General features: G+C 41.8%; 1 protein-coding gene across 13 annotated transcripts in view; it reads right to left on the bottom strand.

Moving 5' to 3' along the window:
- Positions 1-26811, bottom strand: part of ankrd12 (ankyrin repeat domain 12) — a 266417-nt gene that overhangs the window by 121241 nt on the left and 118365 nt on the right. For 7 of the 13 annotated variants that reach the window (XM_069922378.1, XM_069922369.1, XM_069922380.1 and 4 more), the window contains exon 2: positions 12577-12722. In XM_069922378.1, the coding sequence (XP_069778479.1) occupies positions 12577-12657 (81 nt within the window). In that variant the 5' untranslated portion in view covers positions 12658-12722. The other 6 variants (XM_069922371.1, XM_069922372.1, XM_069922373.1 and 3 more) reach the window with 5 other exon arrangements.

Below are 26811 nucleotides of genomic sequence, written 5' to 3'. Positions count from 1 at the left end.
ATTTGTAAGTTATGGAAAATATTGGATTAAAGTCAACCTTGCATAATTAAATACTACAATATTGATTTTTTTCCAAATTACATTACATTTTGCACTATCTTTTGTCTTTTAAATGGTATATTTTTAATGCAGTTGTACTAGTTAGGCATTGTAACAGTGTATCAAAATTGGTAGCATGGTGGACAATGAAAAATGTTATTTGAGATGCATTGCAAAAGTGTACCAACAAAAAACAGATGGAACTTAACCCAGACTAGTGTGAGGAGTTGAGCTTTGGCCGGCTAAACTTGTGCTGGACCTGTATACAATAAAACCCCTGATATCCAGGATTCCATATAACCATATAACCACTTACAGCACAGAACAGGCCAGTTCGGCCCTACTAGTCCATGCCGTAGCAAATCCCCACCATCCTAGTCCCACTGACCAGCACCCTGTCCATACCCCTCTAAACCCCTCCTATCTATGTATCGATCCAGTCTTTCCTTAAATGTAACCAATGATCCCGCCTCGACCATGTCTGCCGGAAGCTCATTCCACATCCCCACCACCCTCTGCGTAAAGAAATTTCCCCTCATGTTCCCCTTAAGCAACTGATACCTCAAGCAACCAGCAATTAAAATTTTATAATAAGGATACATAAAAAATTAAATAAAAGAGTAAAAGTAAATGTTCTCTGAAGTCACACGTAAACTTTTGGTGAAGATGGGAGCAAATATTCAGCCAGCTGAGTGTCTTGGCTGTGCTTTGCTCTTTGCAGCGGTTTGAAAAAAGATGTGATTGAATAGAATGGTGTCACCTAGGGGTGACTCTCTTAAAATGTCTCTATCCCTGCTTTGTAAGAGTCTTTATCTTTATTAGTAAATTATTAAATATATTAGTAAGTCTTTATCTGTAAAATTGGGGGAGGGGGTTTAATTATGGCATTATTGTTCGTCTTTCGGGCAGCTCCGTGGAGGGGGAGGAACCTACAGATGCAGCGAAGGTTAAATGTTTTCAAAGAATGTGACTGAAACTTAAGTAAAATGATTCAAGCTTTATATATTCACACAATTGAAGTTTGCTTAGTTAAGTGCAGTATTTTTTGTCTTTTAAACTGTTTATTTTTAATGCAGGTGTATTAGTTAGGCTTTGTAAGAGTGAGTCTCAACCAACCAGAAAACTTTGTTTATCCGGCATCTAACAATCCCTGTAGGTGCAGACACCAGGGGTTTTATTGTGGTGATAAAAGAACCCTGGAGAGTGTTGCAGACAAAGACTTGGGGGATGGGGGGGAATAGGTACAGAATTCCATGAATCACAAGTAATCATGACTGTCAAGAAGCCATTTTGTGTGTTTGCTTTGATTGGTCAGCACGTTGAATACTGGAACTGGAACTTCAAGTTACAAATATACACAATGATGGTGGGTCCACACTTGGAGCATTGTGCACAGGTTCTGGTCACTGGAAAGATGTTACTAAAATGGAAGGATGCAGAAAAGATATGTCAGAATGTTACCTGGACTGATGGGCTTGAATGATAAAGAGGTAGGATACTTTGGAAATTGTCCCTCTGGGGAGCAGGAGGTTGAATGGTGGTCCTTACATAATATACAAAATCATGAGGGGCATAGATAATAAGTTCAATACTCACAGACATTTTCCAAGGTTAGAAGGTCTAAAACTAGAAGGCAGAGGGTTAAGAGTAGAGGGGAAAGATTTAAAAGGGACCCAAAGGGCAACATCTTCCATGTAATAGGGTGTAATGTGGAATGAGTTGAAAAAATGGTAGAAGTGGGTACAATTGCATCATTTAAAAGACATTCACACAGGGAGATGGATAAAAGAGGTTTAGAGGGATACGGGGAAAATGTAGGCAAATGGGACTTTCTCAACATTGATGATTGTTTTTAAAACACCCTCGCTCCCGACTGCCTTTGCGACGCTCGGGCAGAAAATGACGTCATCCTTGACAATTGGCAGCAACCCCGGTATTCAGGGCTTCCTGTTCTTGCAGACTCATGAGCTGGTTCGTTATATAGCTTGGTTCAGCTCTTTATGCTAGCTTATGTGGGCACCTTGATCAACATGGACACCTTAAGCCAAAAGACCTGCAAAACTCGATGACTAGACTTTATTTTGTTGTGAATCATATCGATCACAGCCACCATAAATTGTTTAAATCAGTACACCCAACCATTTATATTATTTTCAAACTGATTTCTCCATTAATTAAATAATTGCAAGGTCCATACAGATCACTTTACAAATCTCACTTGTTAACTCTCAGCAAGGATAGAGAGACGCTCTTAAAATTCACCAGTACCTCCAATACTTCAGCATAGGCTTTGGACATCTGAGGAAAAGAACATTTGTAGGACAAGATTTCAAATTGACACTAACTCGAGGCGCAGTGATTTCCATCCTTTTGCTCACATTGGAGCCGTGAATTACAGCAGATACCTCAAGGCAATTATGAGGTACCCACCAAGATCAGGATAATATTCCCACATCAATTTTTCTGGCAAATCTGCCAACTGCCATGAGTGAGCCACATCAAATGCATGAACAACACATGAATCTCAAAACATGTCTGCATGATCGACACTGGACCCTGAGATGTGAAATCGACTCCAAGCACTGGCCTGACAAGCAATCATTAGGAGAAAAGAGAAAATGTTTCAAGAACATTCTCAAAAGCATGTTTTTCTGAAAGAAACTTTATTCTCTCATATTCCTGGCAATCCCTTTGTCTATCTGAATAGAGAAGGAGCATCTGGGAAAGCATGAAGAATCTCAAATGCAGACGCCTAACAAAAATAGGAGCACCATACCAACCATTAACAGAACTGGAATGGAAGTAAGACATCCTCATTCCTGAGAGGCTGCCCAAGAGAAAAAGAAAACAGCCACACAGAAGAAAATCCTTCATGCACATCTAGATTTCCTAGTTTGAAGAGGAAATTTTATAAAACTATAAACAATTTTTTGAGAGTTTCTGGCCAACTGTAAATGTCTTGGACACCAGCTTAAAAAAAAACTAATGTAAGTCAGCAAACGGAAAATTCTACCATTTAAATATTTCTTCATGTTTAGAACTCTATGAATATAGTAAAACCCCTGGTATCCAGAATTCAAGCAACCGGCAAAAGAATTTAAATAAGAATAAAATAATAGGTTATCGAACCAGCGTCTGTAGTTGCGGGCCCCTTCAGGATTGGGAGTTCCCGATGGCTGTGGAGGCGCAAAAGACTGGGAGGTGTGCGACTTCCGGGGTCAGGTGATGGCGATAACGTGCCAACTGTATTTATTTAAACTACAGTGAAGATTCCATTAAACAATTCTGTTGGTTCAGCTCACAGGGGACTTCTATTGTGCTTTGTTCACTGGCACGACACCCGACATTGGTGACCCCCACCATCCAAAATGATTTTTTGGACCCAGCTGTGGATACGTAGAATGCCGCTGCATTCAAGCTACTGGTTTTTTGGACCTTTCAACCACAGACTTGGTTCGAGCAGGCCGAGGCCCATTGATGCTACTAAATATTGCTATGTCATCAGGACACCGCGGTACGCATCGCTGACTTCTTACACTAGTCTCCAGCCAACAATAAGTACGAAGCCAATAAAGCTCTTTTAACTCGTGGAAAAAAAGAGCCCATCTACATTTACTCTGTCTATTCCCCTCATAATTTTAAATACCTCTATCAAATCTCCCCTCATTCTTTTACGCTCCAGGGAACAAAGTCCTACCTTTCCCTGTAACTTCCTGAAGTCCGGGCAACATCCTAGGAAATCTCTGCACTCTTTCTAATAGTTAGGCATCGTAAGTCTCAAGCAACCCGAAAATACTTATCTGGCATCTACCAATCCCTATTGGTCCCAGATACCAGGAGTTTTACTGTAGTTTGAAAACGAAAGCACCAATGTACACACTAAAAGGCAATCACCTTTTCTCTCCCTAACCATTGCCTCCTCTTTCTTCAAGGATATTTAATCAAAATGGGCAAGGAAACAACCTACTTATTCAGTTCACAAGGAATTCAAATCCCCATCATAGATAAAAGCATCAAGCCTTGTAGAAAAGCTAGGGAACCCCATAATTTACCAGGTGCAATTTTAAGAAATTATGTCCCAGCATGAAGTGGCTTCCAGCTAAACTATTCAGCTGCAGGTTGGCATTATTTCATAACACAAGTACCTTTTACATACAAATAAACAGAATAAAAATCCATCGCAATACAGAAAAGCGCTGGAGAAACTCAGTAGGTCACACATCCATAGGAAGTAAAGGGTTATCAATGTTTTGAGTCTGAGATCTTCCTCAAGGTATGGGGGAGGGGAGGGGAAAGAGAGAACAGGTAGGCTCCTTAATAAAATGGTGGGGGGAGGCGAGGTGGGAGAAAGGAGTGCAGGTAATAAATAGGTCATAGGTGGATTCAAGTGGGAGAGTAGAAGAGAAAACAAAATTGATGGGGAGGGGGTAGCTTCTAATGGAGAGGGAGGGGAAGGAGTTGGCGAGCTTGATGAAAGGAAACAAGAGGAATAGGGAAAGAGAGAAACACGCTTGGGAGGACCCTGTTATAGTGGCATAAAGAAATGAAGGTGCTCAACGAAATTATCTCTCGTGTACTTCCAGTTGCTCACCTTTAGAGGCGGCCACAATGGGGGCACTGGCTGCAGATGGATGAGTTACTCTGCCTTTGTTGCATCTACTCCCACGATGCAGTTTTCAAGACCATTCAAGTTACCCTCCTTAAATGTGGCTTCCCTTCTATTGCAATCAACTCAGCCCTTACCCGCATCTCCTCTATTTCCCACATATCTGCCCTGACTCCCCCCCCAACCAGAGATGCAACAGGATTCCTCTCATCCTCACCTACCACGCCACCAGCCTCAATATCCACATATTATCCTTCCCAATTTCCACCTCCTACAATGCAATGCCATCACCAAATTAATCTTCCTCTTCTGGGACTCCCTCATCTACTTCCCTTCCCACTAATCGCCCTCTCAGTATTGTAACAGAGTATATAGAGGTGTTTGGGAGATAAATTGGGAAAGGTTGGTTGGTTAGAGCAGGTCACATACAAAGACTTTAAAACACAGTTTTTGCAGGAGCTTTTGCAAGAGAGCCCAGATTCATGATGGACTGTTATTTGCAAAAGGCAACAAATGTAACAACAGGCAGTAGCAGCTTTGTCTGGAAAAGAGAATTGACTGGAAGGTCATGTGATCTTTGCAGGCAGAGAGCAGAAAAAACAGGTTTTGCTCTCAGAGTTGGAGGGAGAGAGAGAGAGAGTGAGAGAAAGAGAGAGAGAGACAGACATCAGTTCCAGAAGGACAAGCTGGCAAACGTTGGAGGACAGCCTGGTGTTTCCCTTGGAATAGGTGAAACAGAAAGGAACTCTGTGATGAGCTGAAAGAAAGAGGTTATCATCTGGAGTACCCTGAAGGGGGCAAGTTTCGTCGGCAAGACAATGAAGTGGCTGATGAAAAAGGAATCAGTTGTGGATGTCCTAGAACAAGCAAAACTCTCTCTCTGAAAACCACAACAAGAACACTTTCTGAGTGGTAATCATTTACCTGTTAAGCACCAAAGCCTGGTGAACTTCATTAATGTTAACTTCTGTGCACAGTATAAGAACTGCCTGCAACCAGTGAACTTGGAGGAATGAGAAGTGAGATTGGACTGTGAATCAAAGAACTTTGCTGAACTTACACACACATTACGTACACGTGTGCTTAGAATTAGAAGGGGGTTAAATGAGTCAATAGAGATAAGTAAAAGTTGGATTCTATTTTCATATCCAAAGATAATTAAAAGCAACTTTTGTTTAAGTAACCCTCTGTCGTGGTGCATATCTATTGCTGCTGGGTTTTTGGGTCCTCTGGACTCGTAACAGTACCAACCCTTCTGACTGTAAGAAATGCTACACTTTCACCCACATCTCTTCCCTCACCACCATTCGGGTCCCAAACGGTCCTTAGAAGTGAACCAACCTTCACTTGTAAATCTACAAGGGTCATCTACTGCATCCAATACTTCCGTTATGGCCTCCTCTACATCAGAAAGACTGGATGTCGACTGTGAGATAGTTTTGTTGATCACCTTCACTTTGTCTGCTACAATAACAGGGACTTCCCAGCGGCCAACAATTTATAAATTCCACATGCCATTTCCACACCGACAATCTATCCTTGGCCTCACACACTGCCAAATTGAGGCCACCTGCAAATTGGAGGAACAACACAATATTCCACCTGGGCTCATTCCAACCAGACATTAACATCAACCTCTCCAGTTTCTGGTAAACCCCTCCCCTCACTCTATCTCTCTCTTTCCCTGCCTGCCTCCTTTCTTTCAGTTCCCCACCCTTTCCATTCAGAGAGCTACCCCTCCCCAACACAACTCAGCTTTTTTCCCCCACCTACTCTCCCACCATATCCAACAATGGCCTCTTACCTGTTGGTCTGCACTCCTCTCTCTTTTCCTTCCTTCCTTCCTCCCTCCTCTCCTTCCCACAACATTTTATTCACGCATCTTGCCTGCATTTTATTCATATGTTGACAAAGGGCCGAAATATTGGTTACTTTTGACTTCCTATAGATCACAAATGTCAAACTCTGGCCCACGGGCCAAATTTGGCCCGCGATATAATTATATTTGGCCCGCAAGATCATTTCAAAAATGTATTAGAGGTGGCCCGCCCTGCAGCGAGAGCCGATACTGTTTTTTGGTAATGTCACCCCCACCATCCTCCCCCTTCATTGCACACCCTTCCCCATTGTAACATGAGAAATTGTAACACGAGAAGTTTGTCGATGTCATCAGCCGGCAAGCCAGTTGGAAGGCTCCCCGCACAACCAGTCACTTCTCCCACCTGTCGAGCGGTGCGGCGGATTGGCGAGCGCCTGTGACTTCCTGTCGGTGCGACGGGCATGGCAGGCTGCGCACAGCCCCCAGGCAGCGCGAGCCCCCGGGCAGCGCGAGCCCCCGGGCAGCGCGAGCCCCCGGGCAGCGCGAGCCCCGCGCGACTGGCACCGGACAGCCCTTCCACAGCGCGAGCGCACTTCTCACAGTCGCCACGGCCTTCAGCACTTGCACCCGCGCGGACCCCAGGGATGGCTGGTTCGGTCCTGGACGTGAAGAGAGATGGTGGCTGTCCGCAAAGGCTGATCGGCAGCGCGCTGGGCCTGAGTGGGTGGGTAAGCAGGGGTGGGCAGAGGGTGTAGGTGAGGAGTAATGGGCAGGGGAAGTTATGGTGGTGCGAGGGGCAGTTAGAGGGAGGGATGAGTAGAAGGAGGGGTGGATAGGGAAGAGGTAAAAGGGGAGGGGCAGGGCGAGTAGGGGAGGGGTGATTAGAGGGTGAGAGACGGGTAGAGGGAGGAACAGGTTGAGGGGAGAGGCAGTAGAGGGGGGTGTATAGGATGGGGTGGGTAGAGGCAGAGCGAGTGGAGTGAGGGGTGAGTAGAGGTTGGGTAAAGGACTGGTCAGGTAGAGGGATGGTGGGTTGAGGGTGAATAAAGGCCTAGAGCCTGAGGAGTAAGCAGGAAATGCTGAGTCCTGATGCAGGGCAAAATGGGCACAGCCTGTGAATGCTGACTACATCTCCACAGGGACCAAATAGGTTTCCCTCAGGTCAAGCAAAGGGTGAACTTGAGCTACCTACTCCTGACCTGTAACATTATCCTCCTAAAGTTATATCCTAAAGTTTAACATTACATATGTTGAAAGAAGAGAAAACATGCAGATGTTGTTGAAAATTTTCAATAAATATTTAGTTCGGCCCTCGACTTAGTCCAAGTTTTTAATTTTGGCCCTCTGTGAATTTGAGTTTGACACCCCTGCTCTAGGTGCTTCTCCTACACTTTTGTGTATTGTACTCCAATCACAGCTTCTGCAGACTTCTCTGACAAGAATAAAACGTCAGCGAGTGGGGGGGGTTTAAAATGTGTTTTTATTTTGTCATTTTTACTCTTTTTCTCCTTATACAGATCAACATATATTCAATCGATCACTTGTAACAATGTGATATATGGTTTCTATTTGTTTTATATGTGTTGATTCTAAATAAAATATTCCAAACAAAATAAAAAGCCAAATTTGGTTTGTCAACTCCCTCTATCATAGAGCAATCTGAAGACATAGTAACTTTTAAAAAAATTATTTTCAATTAGAGAAAAATCATTGAAAATATATAATCTCGGCCTTTCAGACTATTCCGATCATGGAGATGAAAAAGGGTAATCCATCTTAGTCTCTCTTCCTTCATGATGTATACAACAATACCAAATTCCAGGATTCCAAACTAGTGAGAATAATGGCATACAAATCCATTTCCTGGAGAGAATGATATGTAACTTGAAGAGAACTTGCTTTGTAATCTTCAGATGCTCTAATTGATTTTTGCCCCAAGAAAGTGAAAAACTGATATAAATGCTGTTGGAAAAGTCTTCTTCAGGCTTCATTAGTCTATCTTAAAAAGTGCCCTTCAGACGAGATGCACAGATGGTGAAGTGTGAATATGCCGTATTAAGAGTCTTGAGATTATTTTTGCATCCTTTCCAGTTTAATGAGGAGCCTGAGGAGGAAGCCTCAGCTTCCTAGAGCTGAGGGACCCAAAATGCCCACAATACTCTGCGTGGTCTCACCATTTTGCACAGCTATAACATGACCTCCTTACTCTTGAACTTGCAGTCTTGACTGATGAAGGCATGCACACCAATTGCTCTCTTCGCCCCTTATCTCCATTTGCAGGGATCGATTAGCCAATGTTCTGTTCTACAACTGAGCACAAGTTTTTTTTCTGATAGCATTGAACTTATTAAAATGCATTCTCTCTAATAAGTGGAAGCATTCTAAAGATCTGGGAAGATAGAATACAAATACAGTTTTTGCGATCAAGTCAGAATTGTTGCCATTTTCAACATTATAATCAGTTCAACATAATATATCACCTATATTTTCGCAGTCATGGTGTTTCTGTGGCTGATCTGGTTAATTTAATAGGAAATAGCCATACCTTGGGAACTAATTGAGGAGAATTTACCAAAGACAATGCCACTGAATGTCTAGGAGAGTGGCAATTCAGATATCTTGTCAGAGTCATAACCAAGTACTTTGTATTAGAAATTATACACTTCATAGCTCACATGTAGGTCTTCACCCTTGAGCAAAATGAGGGCAATAAAGAAGAGGTACAAATAGAATTGAGCCCCCTGTATTGCTCAAACATGTCTACTTCCAGACAGAAGTTAATTTTGACCCAGATGAGGATGCCTGGCCTTAGGAAACCGCCGCACTGAAACTTGCAATGACGCCATGGGCCAAGAGAGTTGGCCTCCGACAACCACGTTGCAGGATTTATCTTGCTTTTTGCAAGCCAGAGGATGCCAGAGTTGTAAAAATGGGCGGGAGAGGGAGCGGGAGCCAGGGCGGGAGAGGGAGCCAGAGCGGGAGCGGGAGCCAGGGCGGGAGAGGGAGCGGGAGCGAGAGCCAGGGGGGAGAGGGAGCGGGAGCGAGAGCCGGGGGGGAGAGGGAGCGGGAGCGAGAGCCAGGGGGGAGAGGGAGCGGGAGCGTGAGAGCCAAGGCGGGAGAGGGAGCGTGAGAGCCAGGGCGGGAGAGGGAGCGGGAGAGTGAAAGCCAGGGCGGGAGAGGGAGCGGGAGCATGAGAGCCAGGGCGGGAGAGGGTGTGGGAGCGGGAGAGCCAGGGCAGGAGAGGGAGCGGGAGCGGGAGAGCCAGGACGGGAGAGAGAGGGCCAGGGAGGGAGAGAGAGAGAGGGCCAGGGAGGGAGAGAGAGAGAGGGCCAGGGAGGGACAGAGAGAGGCCCAGGGAGAGAGAGAGAGAGGGCCAGGGAGGGAGAAAGAGGGCCAGGGAGGGAGAGAGAGAGAGAGCCAGGGAGGGAGAGAGAGAGAGAGCCAGGGAGGGAGAGAGAGAGAGAGCCAGGGAGGGAGAGAGAGAGCCAGGGAGGGAGAGAGAGAGAGAGCCAGGGTGGGAGAGAGAGGGCCAGGGAGGGAGAGAGAGGGCCAGGGAGGGAGAGAGAGAGGGCCAGGGAGGGAGAGAGGGAGGGCCAGGGAGGGAGAGAGGGAGGGCCAGGGAGGGAGAGAGAGAGCCAGGGAGGGAGAGAGAGAGCCAGGGAGGGAGAGAGAGAGCCAGGGAGGGAGAGAGAGAGCCAGGGAGGGAGAGAGAGCCAGGGAGGGAGAGAGAGAGCCAGGGAGGGAGTGAGAGAGCCAGGGAGGGAGAGAGCGAGCCAGGGAGGGAGAGAGAGAGCCAGGGAGGGAGAGAGAGAGCCAGGGAGGGAGAGAGAGAGAGCCAGGGAGTGCGACCGAGAGAGAGAAAGACAGAAAAAGAGAGAGAGAGAAAAATTGTTTGAATGCATCGTCTCAATTGGCTTTGGATTTACAGACAGACAAATTCTGTTCGAAAAATTATGTTCCATGATGGGTGCGCAAATACAAGATGAACTTCTTTAATATTGCAATTTACTCAAAGAAAAATATTTTGGGCTATCTGCAACTGTTTGAACACAAATTATATCTGATCTGAAAAAAATGAAAAATCCACTTATTTCCTAAAAAGGAGTAAACATACAACTTTATATACCACCATCCCACAATTGCAAATCCATACATCCCTCAAAGTCACCAACCAGATTGATAGGATGCTTAAGAAGGCCTATGGGATGCTGGGATTCATTAATAGAGGGATTGAAGTCAGGAATAGAGAGGCCATGTTGCAACTCTACAAATCTTTGTTAAGATCACTCTTTAGTTCTGGACACCTCATTATAGGAAGGATGTGAAAGCTATGAAGAGGGTCCATATAATAGAGGACATTTACTAGGATGTTGCCAGGATTGGGAAACAAGTCTTAATGAGGCAAGGTTAGCAGAGTTGGAACTTTTCACTTTGGAGCATAGAAGGATGAGAGGAGATTTGATAGAGGTTGACAAGATTATGACAGGCATATAGATAAGGTGGACAGCCAGTACCTGTTTCTCAGGGCAGGATCAGCAAAAGTTAAGGGAGGGAAGTTTAGGGGAGACATCAGGGAAAAGTTTTTTAAATTCGCAGAATGCCTTGTTGGGGATGGTGGTGGAGGATGAAAGAATGGGGACATTTAAGAGACTCTTAGACACATGGATGAAAGAAAAATAGAGGGTTATGGAGTAGGGAGGGTTTAGTACATTTTTTAAGGAAAGAATAAATGGGTCGGCGCAACATTGAGGGCCGAAGGGCCTTTACTGTGCTGTATTGTTCCATGTTTGAAAATCACTGTTTTAATTATATCTAATTAACTCGTTATGTGCATGGTTGCATAACTCCAAAGTGGCCAATGACAATTTTTCGCAAACAAAATATTTCAATAACAATTGGGTCTATAGCAGTGGGGTCTCGTATACCACCTTAAGCAATCCCTTACCAATCAAAGATCACTTCTTGCATTGGATTGCTTAAATTGGAATGTCAATTTAGGGGGGCAGTTTGAAAACCACTGATTTAGGGCCTCCCTACCTCCTCTGCCTCCAAGCTCATTTTCCCATTTTATCTCTAATCAGACATAGCCTCATTCTCACCATTCTTCTATTCTTCACGTATGTAGAGAACACTGTGGGATTTTCATAGTAATTAAAAATTAATATATCAAAATGTCAAAATCGTACTCCTGATCTGCAGATCTAACAAGTTTTCAATTAAATATGCCTCCAAAATATTCCTAATTTTAACTAAAAATGACAAATTAGGGAGTTAAATTGTGCACCGACAGGCCTTTTTTTTGTAATTCTTTTTTTATTGCGCTATGAACTATAACAACCAATATATTTACAGATGCATCTCTAAATATTCAGTGACATTTTCTCTTTTTTCCCCCATCCCTGCTTTCCCCCTTCCCACCCCCCTCCAAAAACAGTAAATATTGAACATACAAAATAGAATAAAACAGTATCTTTATACAAAAGGAATACAAACAAAAATGACGTATCATCTACTTATTCACATTAAATCTGATCGTGTTTATCTTATAATTTTAGGTGGTGGTGGTCCGAGGCCTGCTCTTTCTGTTATGTTCCATATATGGTTCCCAGGTTTTTTCAAACATTGTAACTTTGTCTTTTAAATTGTATGTGATTTTTTTCCCCCCCAAATGGATACACCTAAACTTGGTTATATATTCCGTAAATGTTTATAGTCATATAGTCCAACGTGGCCATCTTATATCTTTATTTTCACTTCTTTTCTGCCTCTTCACCACCTTTTTTTCCATTACTGTTTTTTAAGTTTTCCTTTTTAATCTCAATATATGACGATGTACTGACAGGCTTCAAGGCAGTTTCTTTCCTGTAGCAATCAGGTTCCTGAATGAAGCCAACAGTGATCTCAGGATACCCTTCCTATTTACAATCTGACCTTTTCATTGTGCTCTTGCCCCTCTACTTTGTATGGTGGTATGCATATTAATGATGACTTGCTAGACAGCTTGTGGAAGAACCTTTTTCACTGTACAATAAGCTTGAACTAACAAACTAATAAAGGCAATTTGCAAATGCATCCTTTCCCCCCCAAAATTCTACTATATTGTGAAACTTACTTTTCTTCCAGTCTGTTTTTCAACCATCTTGCTCTCAGAACTTTCAGTCTGTGCTGTTCTGGAAGACCCAGATTTGGGCATTTTACAGCTTTTTAATCCCCTCTCCTCAGCTGCCTGCTTCAGGCAATAATTTGGTCATCCTTTATCTGAAAAATATAAAATATAACAAATATTTTACTTTATGTATTCAGAGTTTTTGAATGTGATTAAATTTATTTACTGGAATTTGTTTAGGAATTAATTGGTATCAGACACATGAAATCCATAAGTTGATGAATCTCAGTCAATAAATGTCTGATAAGGGCATTCTATACCTTTTTCTGCAGAGACATCTCACTGACCCATGATCAGTAAACCAACATGTGGACTGGACATCAACCTTATGCAGTTTACCTGTCTTTGAATGTGCACTTCTCATTTATTTGGCTTGAGCGACAGCCTAAAGGGCACACATATTGGTAAAGATCCTAGCTACCTGAAGGTCATAATTCTTTAGAATATTCCAACCAAGAAGGTTGGCGAAGCTCAGACACCAAGTATATTCAAGAGAGTGATCAAAAGATTGGATTATTATGGGCTTCAAGGCACGTGGGGGTTAGTACATGAAAGTGTAGAGGTAAAAGATAAAACATGATTTTATCAGAGGAGCCAGATATGTAAGCAAAATGCCTACACTTATTTCTCTTTCTGAAGTACCTCTTTATCAATTAAATCATTTGACTTTCACAATCAACTATAGCTTGGTAAGAAGGCAATCTAATTCTGAGCAACGATCTAACTGCAAAACCTAAAGGAAAAGCATCAACCATTCCTGATCAGAACAGTGTGGATATGAATTCTATGTGCCTCAACATAGAATTCTAATTTCCACATCCCACAGGGTACAAAATACTACTTTTTATAATTTCTTTTGAACAATAGTTTTAAGATCTGTGATCATTTCTGCAATAAATCTCAGTGCTAAGTTTATAATATCTTAACATGAAAATTAGCTCTGCATTAAACAACAAAAAGTACATCTTTTGCATGACTTAAAGTATGATAGGTATAATATGTACCATTACCAATTGAGATTGAACCTCAGGTAAAGCAAGGATGATAAGCCCATCTTGCCTTTCCAGAATTTATTCTCATGAACAAGTCATGAAATTCAGTGTTTTGTGGCAACATCGTCGTGCAAACATACATATTACAACCATCTTACGACATTACTGTAGAAATAAAACAAAATAATAACTATAGAGCACGAAAAGCGAGGCCGTGTCTTTGGTTCAGTGATAATTCAGGAATCTGATGGCAGCGGGGAAGAAACCTTGTGCTCATCTTAAGGCTCTTGTATTTTTCAAGAGGCCGCATTTTTAAGACACCACTCATGTAGATGTTCTCGATGGAGTTAATTCTGGTGCCTGTGATGTGAGGCTGAGTTAACAACCCTCTGGAGTTTATTCTTGTCCTGAGAGTTGTCGCCTCCATACCAGGCAGTGATGCAACCAGCCAGAATGGTCTCCTGTAGAAGTTTATGAGAGACTTTGATGATGTAGCAAACCGCCTCAGACACCTCACAAATAATAACCACTGGCTGACCTTCTTTGTAATTGCATTAGTCAATATATTTTATAAAGTCCTTTGGTGTTGAATTACAGATTATCAGAGCACAACTATTCATTTTTATGAATATAATACTGGGGAACACCTTTGTAAATGTTTTACAACATATGAGTCACACCTTAAGTTGCTTTTATCTGGTGCTTTAGTACGTATTATTTCTGACTTGTTAATTGTAGTTAAAAGTAGATATATACATACAAATCTTGAATTAGGGTGAATGAAAACATTTTTTATTATTTAATTTGGAGAATAGAATTTTTTTTAGGAAAAAGAAAGGAAAGGATGAATTATGGCAGGATACAAAATAAGAACATACTTTAAGAGCCAGGTGCTGCATCAGCAGAATCCAGTTTCAGTCAATAAATGTGATGGATGATGGAATGTGGCACTGTACAGATCAGATTACCTCAAATTTTTAGAGAGTAAAACAAAGATGGATTGTCGGGAGTATACTGGAATTGTTAAGCCATGGATGAGTTTCATCCATTAGCAAAACACAATCTGCAGGAGGAATTCAACAGGCTGAGCAGCATCAGTAGGAGAAAAAGAATTGCCATTGCTCTGGCCAAAGCCCTTCATCAAGGCTGAGAGTGCATAAGGGAGATGTCTAATATCATGAAGTCAAGAGCCAGTGAGAGAAACCACAGAGAGGGAGCAGTGACACAAGTTAAGGCAGGGACAAAATTTGTGGAAGTAAACATAAAATAGCAATCTTAGTGATGGCATCAATGGTAAGGATCAAAGGCTGAGAAGAGTCCAAATATACACCAGGCTATTGGGTAGAGAAGAGAGACTGTGATGGGACAAGGCCAGAAATCAATAGCTTCAGTCCTCAGAGTAGACAGCGTGGATGAGACGTGGCGTGTAAATAATAGAAAAGATGAAAATGCTAATCCTTTGGCGATACCAGAGTTACAATGTCAGACCAGGGAAGTGATCCCGTGTGATCAGTTTTTCAGAACATATTGTAAAGACTCTTCCATCTGGATGGGTCCACAGTTTAAATATTATATGAATGATGTCATTTTGCTGACACACAACAGGATTGCTAGCCTCAACTATGTATGCGAGTTTCTGAGGCAGGACTTGAACCCAGAGGACTACTACCTGTAAGTTAAAGTTTACACCACAGAAGTGAAATAGCCATCATTGTGGAGCATAATAATCAAAATGGCAAGAGCTAAATGTATCTCATTCATATCATATTTGTTAATATAATGAATAATTGAAGGAAGTAGAAATGCCCAGTAAAAATAATATTGTCTGAGATAGTGTAAGAAATAGTTTCAAGCACATCTGTTTAAGGTCATTAATTCTGCAAAGTTGAAGTAGCTCAGTTCAAGATCTAAAATAACATTTGATAGCCTTTAGTAAAGTACTGCAAATACCCAAGGGAAGCATTACGCATCATGCAAAATAAATTCTGTTAATGATGTGATATGTCAACTTTATTTTATCTATTGCAAAAATAAATAATATCAAAATCGCAGAGATAAAATAAGGCTGAATTTCTTATTGCATAATTATAGGAAGTTTTATCCGTGACGTGGTTAAGTTTACAGCATTAATATGGCATAACTGCAAATGCAATTGCATTTGTTAATTGGTACTGGGCTGAAAATATACTCAATAAAAGACTAAATTAGATAAAGCAAAACTCTTAAAAGTAATTTAAAATATTCCATTAATAGTAAATAAATGCCACAGAAACAACATTTTGTGTTGGGAACAGTATGGGCTTTTAAAGTATGAAATATATATTTATTACATCCAAAAATAATGGATACCAGGACAAAGTTACAACTAACATTTTAAAATATATTTATTACTTTTATTGATTCATTTCAAATATGTTTATAATGTGACCAAAAGGTTGAAAGTTGCAATGTCAAAACAGAAATTGCAATATATCGTAAGAATGAAATAATAGCACATTTAGATTGTAGTAAAATGTTCTCTTGGAGACATGTTGGTGTTGTATTTCAGAGGACGGAAACCGTGGCAACAGCGCTAATGCAAATTCAAAAAAGCAATGACAACTTTCACTTATGGCCATGGAATCATCATCTGGGAAACTACACTTCTCGTCTGTTCAGGAGGACGACCGCTAGAAAAAAATATTAAATGCTACTCTTGGCTGGACTGGTAGATAATTACTTACGAGGCATGATTAAGCATGCAGAAAAGCCTTCAGTTGTTAACAAGTTTGTTCTGTTTTAATATTTACCATCAAAAATTTCAAACATCAAACACCTTGTATGGTTATTTCGTCATGTCAGTGGCCACAAATTAACCTTTTTAAACGATATAAATGATACCTGCAGAGCATCACAAGCAGTGTGGTTGAACATTCTTTCAGCCCATGATGCTGTGCCTACCTATACAGTATAAACATACTTCACTATCGATCTAACCCTTCCTTCCCTCATTACCTACCATATTTCTTACATCCTCAGGATCAGAGTTTATTTTCATGAACAATACATTCTGCCTGATTGGCTTAGCGGTCAGCGCAACGCCTTTATAGCACCAGCAATTGGGTCCGAGGTTTGAATCCCACGCTGTGTGTAAGGAGTTCGTACGTTCTCCCATGCCTGCATGGGTTTTTCCTGGGGGCTCCAGTTACCTCCCACTGTTCGAAATATACTGGAGATGTAGGCTAATTGGGTGTAAAGTGGGTGGCATGGACGCGTGGACCTAAACAGTGTCTTACCGTAAAAATTATGAAGATTTAAACATCACCTTGTTTTTGTGGCAGCATCGCAATGCAAACATTTATATAAACCACCTCACAAAATAAAAACGGTGCAAGAAAAACTCAAAGTAAGCCAGTAAATTCTGATGGCTATCTCCCCTAAAATTTCCTCCATTCATCTTAAACTGGTATCCTCTGGTATTGGCCATTGCCACTCTTGGAAAAGATGCTGGGTGCCCATTCTATCTATGCCCCTCATAACCTCTATTAAAGCCACCTCTCATACACTGTCATTTCAGAGAAGAATCCTAACTTCAACCTTTCCCCAAAACACAAAAGTGCTGGAGAAATTCAGGTCATGCAGTATCCATAGGCCTGATTCCTTTGAGGGGAATGTTGGAAAACAGATAAAGAGCTAAATGAAAAGGTGCGGGGTGGGGAAGGAGAGGAAGAAAGGAGGAAGTCAGAAGCACAGGCAAACAGAGAAGAGGTAATGGGGGATACAGGTGAGGGGGTAGAAAATAAAGAAGCTGAGAAGTGATTGGTGGGGAAGGCAAAGGGTGGGTAGCTAGATGAAAGGAGACAGGGGTAGGGAAAGAGCAAGACTGAGGATGGTTCATGAAAATTGGAGGTTCAAATTGATAACATCTGGTTAGAGATGGCTGAGACAGAATACAAAGCACTGTTCCTCTAATTTGCAGGTGGCCTCAATTTGACAGTGCATGAGGCATGGACATGCATGTCAGTGTGGCAATGGTATGTGTAATTAAAATAGTTGGCCACTGGAAGGTCATTCCTGTTGCATCAGACAGAGCAAACAAGCTGAATGAAACCGGTCTGTATCCAGCCTCCCTGATGTAGAGGAGGCCGCATTAGGAGGACCGGATGCAGTAAATGATTCGTAGATTTTCACAAATGAAGTGTTGCTTCATTTGGAAGGATTGTTTGGGGCTTTGAATAGCAGCGAAGAAGGAGGTAAAAGTGCAAATGCAGCACTTCTTACAGTGACAGGGTGGATGAGGGACTCACAGAGAGAGTGATAGTTACAGAAAGTAGAGAGGAGGGGTCTAATAGTGGGATCAAACTAGAGGTGGCAGAAATTGCAGAGAATAGCATATTGGATGTAGAGGTTGGTGGGCAGATAGGCAAGGATGAGGGGAATGGACCAGTACAGGTGTGCAGCAAATAGAGGAGATGCAGGTGAGAGCTGAATTAATGGCAGTAGAGGGGATCATGTGTTCTGAAGGGGGACGACATTTCAGATATCCTGGAATTGAAGGCCTCATTCTGGGAGCAGATACTGTAGAGAGGGAGAAATTGAGAGAAAAGAATAGAATGCTTGCAGGAGGCAGGGTGGGAAGAAGTGTAGTTGAGATCACTGGAAATTGGTTGGTTTATGGATCAACTTTCTCAAAAAAACATTCTCTAATCCAGATAAACCCAAGTAAATCTCTGCTCCCTCCCTAAAGCTTTCTCATCCTTCCAACAATGACCAGCTAAAACTGAAGATAATACTCTAATGTGGTCTAATCAGTTTTATCGAGCTGCAACATTCCCTTGCAACTTGAACTCTGTTCCCTAACTCAATTTGCACAACTCTGAGGGGTCTACGAACTTTGACCTCAAGACCCCTCCATTCATTCACACCACTAAGAATCCTATCATTAACCTTGTATTCCCCATCTTCAAGTTTAATCTTCCAAAAGGTATCACTTCAATTTTTTCAATATTGAGCTCCATCTATCACTTCTCTGCCCAACACAGAATCTTGTCAAGTCACCTTTATTTGTTGTTCATACCATGCTCGTATGGTAAAGAAGAGAGCGTTTCTCCAGGACCACAGAGCATATTTTTATAAATATAGGTTAGAATAGAAGTTCAACACACTTAAGATATTAAGACTCATTCAGTAACAATCCACAGTACCGAATCCCCAAATGTTTTGGGAGCTCAGGAGTCTGATGGTCTGGAAGAAAAAGCTCTTGCCCAATCTGGACGTAAAGGTCCATGTACTGCAGTACGTCCTACCAGATGGCAGAAGGGAGAACAGTTTAACTTGAGGAGTGTATGGAGTCCTTCACAATGTTGTAACGCAGCAACCCCCACACTATTCACGACATTTCAAACCTTTGTGTCATCTGGAAACTTACCATCCCACCTCTCCACTTACTCATACATTTATAACTATCATAAAGAGCAGATTCCTGCAAAACACCTTGTCATTGACCTCCAGGCAGAATAAACTCTATCTACTATTACCCTCTGCCTTCTGTGCGCAAGCAGATTCTAAATGCACACATCCAAATTTTCTTGGTTCCCATGTCTTCTGACTTTCTGGATGTTCCACCATGGGAAACCTTAACACCTTACTGAAATCCATGTACACCATATGCATTCCTCTATCTTCATCAATTTGTTTTGCTACTTTCTCGAAAAACTCAATTAGGGTCATGAGGAACGAGCTTGCCCCTCACATCACCATGCTTGGGCCATAATTACCTCTGCTCCCAGATTTTAAAAATATACAGTATAATTCTCCAAAACATCCACAACCAAGGAGGATTTAAGTTATGCAAAGCTTAAGTCCATTATATCAGTAAGCAAAGATCTATCAAATCTGCATAGTGACCTTGATACTTTCAGTACCATCAACCTTTTAAATATCTCCAATGTATCTATTTTTAATTATCCAATTTCTGTTCTTCTCTTTCATTGTAACATGTTTGTGCAAATTTAAGCACTCATTTAGTAATGTAGCTATCATGTAATTTTTTTGCCTGAAGATCAATGAAGGATGAAAGCCAATCCGTTAAAATGACAGAATTCTGCAATGGTAGTTAAAATATTTGAAGTTATGCACAGAATAAAATATGGACACGCTCACAACTGGACTCAGCATAGAGTTGCAACTTGTTTCTTAAAGAGATCTGAAAACTAGGGAATGAAAAGTGACTGCCCTTCAATGTATTCTTATCATACTCTGATCTGTGCTAATTGAAACAGAATCTCAAAAATGCAAGAGAACAAAATGGAGTTTGGTCCAAAAGCAACAATCTAAAGGTGATGCTAAAGATACGATATATATTCAGGATATTTATCATACCTCATACATAATTGTATAACTGTCTAGGAAACAGAAGAATCCTGCCATCAACTGTATGCAGCCCAGAGGAAAAAACAAATAATTATAAATTATAGAGTCAATAGCAGGACCCTTAACAACATTGATGTTGACAGGGATCTGGATCTCCAAGCCCATAGATCCCAAATGTGGATAGAATGGTAAAGAAGATGTATGCACAGTCATAATTAATGCCTTGCCTGGTGAAGGCAAGAGCAAGAAAGTTATGTTGAGGCTATGCAAAACTTTGTTTAGGCCACACTTGGAACACTATATATAATTCTGGTTGCTTGATTATAGGAAGGATGTGGAGGCTTTGGAAAAGCTATGGAAGAGATTTACCAACAGGCTGCCTCAATTAGAGGATATAAGCTACAAGGAGAAATTGGACAAACTTGCTGCCTGAAGTTAAGGATAGGCTGGATAGAAATTTGCAAAAATTATGAGAGCCATAAGCCCCTTTCACATTGGCACTTGAACCCAGTAATTAACCGGCAATTTACCGGTTCACGTACCAGTGTGAACGCTCCCAACCCTGTATGGGGGCTCAAAATCGACCCGGAATTAACCGCCAAGAGAGGGTGCACCATTGCTGATCTGTTTAGAATCCGCTCCAATGTGAACGGGTGATGCGCTGATGGCGTTCTTGCATGCGTGTGAGGTTCTTAGAGGCAGGGAATGGAAAGAGCTAAAAAAAATTTTTAAATATACACAGAATTCACATGATTTTTCTGTTATGAAGAGCCTCCATATCCCGGCATTGGTCTTTCTTCACATGCCGATTTAGCAGTTTGCCAATGTGAAAAGGCTTTTAGACATGGTAGGCAGTCAATCTTCTACTCATGGTAAAAATGTCAAGTACTATTGGTCGTGCATTTAAAGTGAAGGGGAAAATTTAAATGAGATGTACAGGGCAAGTTTTCATTTACCCAGGGGTGGTGCCTGAAATGGGTGCCAAGACAGTGGTGGAAACAGTTATGATAGTAGCATTAAAGAAGTTTTCTTCCTTTTTTCTGGGTTATTTTCAAATTTGGTAGTCATTGAGGTCAAGTAAAAATGATGAACAATAGGTCAAGTAATGGGGAAAAGAAAATTAATTTTTCTAAAATTGTATAATTCTCTGGATGATCACTGGAACTTTGGCTGTTTTGTAAAACAAGGGCTTATGGTCTACTTAGTTTAGTGGTATTCTTAATATTGAATCAAGAATGCTGGGTTCACTGCATTTGAACACATTATTGAGGTGAACATTTCACTGCAGTACACCAGCAATATGCAAAATCTAAACGGTCATTTTACAGCCTGTCACGATAAAACTCAGCTTTTTCTGCACAGCTTGGTTGATCCAAAAGATTGCATGGCATTTTCTCCTTGCATCATAAACAATATCTAGACACAAATTATCACAGATCTCTTCTGTTTGCTCTCAACAAACTGGTTGTTACTTCTGCCTGCAAAACTGAGCCCAGAGGTTAAAAATAATTTGGCGGGTATGAAGTTACAGCAGTACTAGATACCCTTGAGAAATTATGGTTCCTAATGATCATTTAATGCTCAGCGACTTCAGCAGAAAATATTCACATAAATGTTCAGGTCAAAGTTAAATAGGGTTGTTTGAATTCTGATTCCCAAGTCCAATAGCCTGCACTCATTACCATGGTTGAGGCAATAGACCAGGGATGTCAAACTCAAATTCACGGAGGGCCAAAATTAAAAACTTGGACTAAGTCGAGGGCTGAACTAAATATTTATTGAAAATTTTCAACAACATCTGCATGTTTTCTCTTCTTTCAACATATGTAATGTTAAACTTTTTCTGATTAAAATAAATGTTTAATAATAGTTTTGGATAAACTCTTTCCAGAAGCATTAACAAATGAGAAATAAAATATTCAATAAATAATATTTCTCTATAGAGGATTTGTCAAATGTTGCTAGTGTGCTGTCGAATAGTAAAATCTGAGGGCTATTGAGAATGTGGGAGAATAGCATGATTCCTGAAACAATCAAATGGGTGACTGATTGTGGGCATGAACTCTAGCAGGGTTATTTGCCATGCCCTTTTTCCATTGGTACAGATATCCTTTGATTTACACACTTTTCAAGTTTTATGCCTAATAAGCTTGTATCCAGGTGCAGGACCATTTTTAACCAGGAATATATTTATCACTGTGACATGAAACTATTGGAAGATCGTTTTATCCTGAGATTAAAGTTCATAATCCTTACTCAGGCCTGTGTGCGGGAGGGCGGGGTTTGCGGGCGATCGGGTTGGACAACGACAGTGCGGGGACATCGGCTCTCGCTGCAGGGCGGCATCTCGGCGGATCAGCGGCCCCGTCACCGTGAGTCGCAGGTCGGCCTGCGGCAGGGAGGGGGAGTGGGCAATGGTCCTGGCGAGGTCAGGCCCGAGGCCTCCGGTTCCAGGCGCTGGGAAGCGGCCTTGGCTTCCCCTGACACCGGCCAGGCCCCAAACCCAGAGTCCACGGTGAGACCCTGCAACATAAACAGGAGGTGGGGGCGATTAGCGGGCTGACGCCAATGCATTCTGGGATTTGTTATATTACTGTGCATGCGCCATACTGGCGCGGCGGCCAGCGGGCCACCTCTAATACATCTTTGAAATGATCTTGCGGGCCAAATATAATTATATCGGGCCAGAGTTTGACATGTGTGGGTTAGAGCATCATCATCGCACACTGCATCCCACTAGGTTATTAAAATCTTCAGTATAGTGAGCAGTGGCAAACAATCATAGAAGCCACACTATGCAATGCAATTCCATATCTTGTCTAAAAGAACTCTCCACCAACAATACAGCTGACATTTCCAAGCATGGGTCATTAATTATGAATTTTCTTTCAGACCTCTCACTTAAATTTATTGCAATCAACTTGCACTTTGTCTAGTTGTTACTGATGGACCTTCCACTGGAAACAATCAACCAAAAAAAATCATAACCCAGAAGATTTCTGCTGTTAGTCCCAGCAGGATCAATTCTTTATCATTTATAGAGCCTACAAATGGAATCAATTACAGTGATGCTCTTAAATAAATGATGAAAGTTTAAGGCTGAAAAATAGGTTTGTGATGGCAACTTGATAAAACATTTTTTTTAAATCTTGTCACATAAGATGTTATGGGAGGAGACCAAAATTTTAGGTTTTAAGGACAATCTTAAAAAGGAGAAATAAAAGGGAGATAAATTTGATGAAATTATAAACCTTAGTTTGAGCAAGCCTGACCTTGGGCAGCTAGAGACTGAAGTCAAAACCTGGAGTAGATTAAAAATGAAGTTTGGCATTTGGTCAGAAGTGGACTGCAGAAATCTCAGAAGGCTATAGATTACAACAATGAGGAAGTACATCACAGATTTGAGATAGAATGACGATTCAAACCAGTTATACTTGGTTTTAATTAGGTGTTGGAAAGAAAAATTTGGGAGGAGATGAGATTATGCAAAGTGTTAGAAGAGAGATCAGCTAAAATATTAAGTAGTCATTTCTGTTGCCAACAACATATGGTAGAAGGACAGGGTGAAACAGAAATAGGTTCTATAATGACTCAATGACAAAGCTTCCCACCGTCCTCTCAGGGCAACCAAGTGCACCCAATTACCGTATTTTTATGCATATAATGCTTGTATTATATGCATACTTTATAAACCAGGTTACTCTCCCCGCCCCCCACACATGTTATATGTATGTTCGCACTATATGAGAATATTTTTACGTTGAAAGAACGTGCACAATTAATAGCGGCCTTGGAAAAGTCGAACCAGCAATTTATAGTGAGCATGGGATTATAATAGCAGCATTGAAAGTACACGCACAATTAAGAGCGGCCATGGGAAAGACATGCTGACAATTTATAGTGAGTGTGGGAATATAATAGCGGCATTGAAAGAACGCACACAATTAATAGCAGCTATGGGAAAGATGCGCCGGCAATTTATAGCAAGTGTGGAAATATTATAGCGAGTATGAGAATATAAGAGTGGCATTAAGAGAATGGGCACAATTTATAGCTGCTGTGGGAAACATGCAATTTATAGCAAGCGTGGGATTATAGTGAGTATGAGAATGTAATAGACCCAACAGGAAAGGGTAGCATCTTAGCCACCCTCATCAAACCACACGTCAAATCCTTTGGTGTGATAATGGATTCCTCCTTCACGTTTGACAATCAAGTCAATGCAGTAGTAAAAGCTAGCTTTTTCCAGCTCCCACTATGGCCAAAATCAAATCATTCCGGTCACTGAAAGACCTCGAGAAAGTTATCCATGCCCTCATTTTCTCCTGTTCAGACTAGTCTAACTCTCTACATACGGGAATTAGTCAGTTATCATTTTCCCGTCTGCAACTGGTTCAGAATGTGGCAGCAAGGCTCCTGACTGAAGCCAAGAAAAGGGACCTTATCACCCCTATTTTTGGCTCCCTTCACTGATTGCCAGTACAGCTCAGGATAGATTTTCCAGTTTGTTTATAAAGCCATCAATGGACTGCCCCCCCCCCCCCCCCCACCACATCACTGATCTCCTAATGCCCTACTCCACTCCAAAAACCCCTCAGATTGGCCAATTTAGAGCACTTGGTTGTTCTGCCTTCAAATTGCAAACTCAGGGGAAATTGCGCCTTCGCGATAGCAGCCCCCAAACTGTGGAACAATATTCCTCCCTCCATCAAATCAGCCCCTTTCTTTAACTCTTAAATCCAGGCTGAAGTTATAATTTTACTAGTAAGTGTTTTGAAGTGATGTTGTATGTACATTTCTAAACCTCGGGTACCCGTTTTATACTGGCTTTAAATAGCTGCTTAAGTTAAGATGTAATTTATGATCTGTACAGCACTTTGGTCAACGCGAGTTATTTTAAATGTGCTATAGTAAATAAAATAACTAAACTACCCACAGAGATTTTATATCTTCTGATCCAATGTACCCTCTCTCCAAATCTTTAATTCCATTTTTTATTAGCAGAACCACCCCACCTTCTCTGACCATCTTCCTGTCCTTCCGATACTGTTCTCCATGGATATTTAGTCCCATCATGGTCTTCTTTCAGCCACACAGTCATACCTGCTAACTTCCAGCTGCACGACGAGATCAACCACCTTATTTCTTACACTGCGGGCATTAAAATACAAGACCTTCATTGCTGTATTCATCACCCTTTTCAATTTTGCTTCTAAAGTACACCGTTAAAATCTTAATCTTATGCTTGTAATTTAGCCCTATTGACTGCCTATCATTCCTCCCAAGCTTGTTGCAGTGCATCTTCTGCCCTATTCACTGCCTTCTCATTCTGATTCCCACCTCCCTGCCAAACTAGTTTAAACCCTCCCCAACAGCTCGAACAAACCTGCTCACCAAGGCATTATTCCTCCTCTCCCCCCGCCCCCCCCCCCCCACCACCCCCACAACTGGTCCTTTTTATACAGGCCATACTTCCCCAGAAGAGATCCAAATGATATACGAATCTGAACCCATCTTCTGGACCAACACTTCAGTCACACATTAATCTGCCATAACTTCCTATTCCTGCCCCCACAGACACCTGGAACAGGCAGCAATCCAGAAATTACTACACCAGTCCTACTTTTCAGTTTTCTTTTAACTCCCTCTATCCTCTCTTCAGAGCCTCATCCCTTTCCAAACCTCCAATCACTGTAGCTTGCTCTCCTCTTCACTCCAGTTTCCTTCTGAGCCAAAGGGCCAAACTCTGTGCCAGAGAACTGACACTACAATTTGTCCTTAGTAGATGGTTCCTCTCTTCTCCCCCCCCCCCGCCCCCACCACTCACCCCAACAACAGTATCTAAAACAGCATACTTATTGATATGGGGAACAGCCACAGGGCGCTCTGCATTGACTGCCTGTTCCCCTTCCCTCTCCTAAGAGTCATCCAGTTACCTGTCTCTTGCCTTTTGAGTGTGACTGTTTCTTTATAGGTTCTGTCTTTCACCTGCTCAATCTCTCAAATGATCAGTTCATCCAGCTCTCTAACATGGACTGTGAGGAGCTGCCAATAGAGAAATGCTGCAATTACACCCACAACTGAGTTTATTCTCTTTAGATCTATTACAATGTTAATTATGATGAGAAATTTCAATCAAAACTTTAAAACTGCAGCGGCCTGCACACAGAGACGCGGACTGGCCCACAAGATGTCGACGAATGTGGAGACTGTGTTGACCTGGGAGCGACACTGGCCGTCGTCCCAGATGACCTCCCACACGGCGGGAAGAGAGGAATGCCGGCCAATCCCTCAGATGACGCAGGCCCCTGACATCAGCGCCTGGGGTCCATATAAACGTGATGGCCAGTACAATAAACCAGTCTCAATTTCAAGGCTTTGGTGTGCATGTCGTTTTTCTTCACATCTGCGTAGCGCAAATGCTACAAAACAACCTTTTTTTAAAAAAAATTGACATACTAAATTGAGAATTTTCATTAGCCAAAACTTTTATTATATCTAAGCCAAGAAACAAATAAATGCGGCTGTATCCTTTTAAACATAAACTTGATTATGAGTTTGGCAACAGAGCTTTCTTTTGCTAGCTCTTGGACCAAGGAAGACAGGAGAGAGATAAAGGGATAAGAGCCTCTCCCTCAATGTCAGCAGGACCAAGTAGCTGGTTATAGACTTCCAGGAGCCAGCATCAACAATACTGAGGTGGAGATAGTGGACAGCCTTAGGTTCCATGGGGATAATGACAAAGAATTTGTTGTGCACAAAAGTACAGTGTACAGATGCACCAAAATTCTTACTGGCTGCAGCCAAAGAAATAATCCAATAGCACACATTATCCTAG

This window comes from Narcine bancroftii, chromosome 2 (assembly GCF_036971445.1).
Source record: "Narcine bancroftii isolate sNarBan1 chromosome 2, sNarBan1.hap1, whole genome shotgun sequence".
NCBI lineage: Eukaryota > Metazoa > Chordata > Chondrichthyes > Torpediniformes > Narcinidae > Narcine > Narcine bancroftii.
The sequence above is the reverse complement of the archived record's forward strand: the minus strand, read 5'-3'. Positions and strand labels throughout refer to the sequence as shown.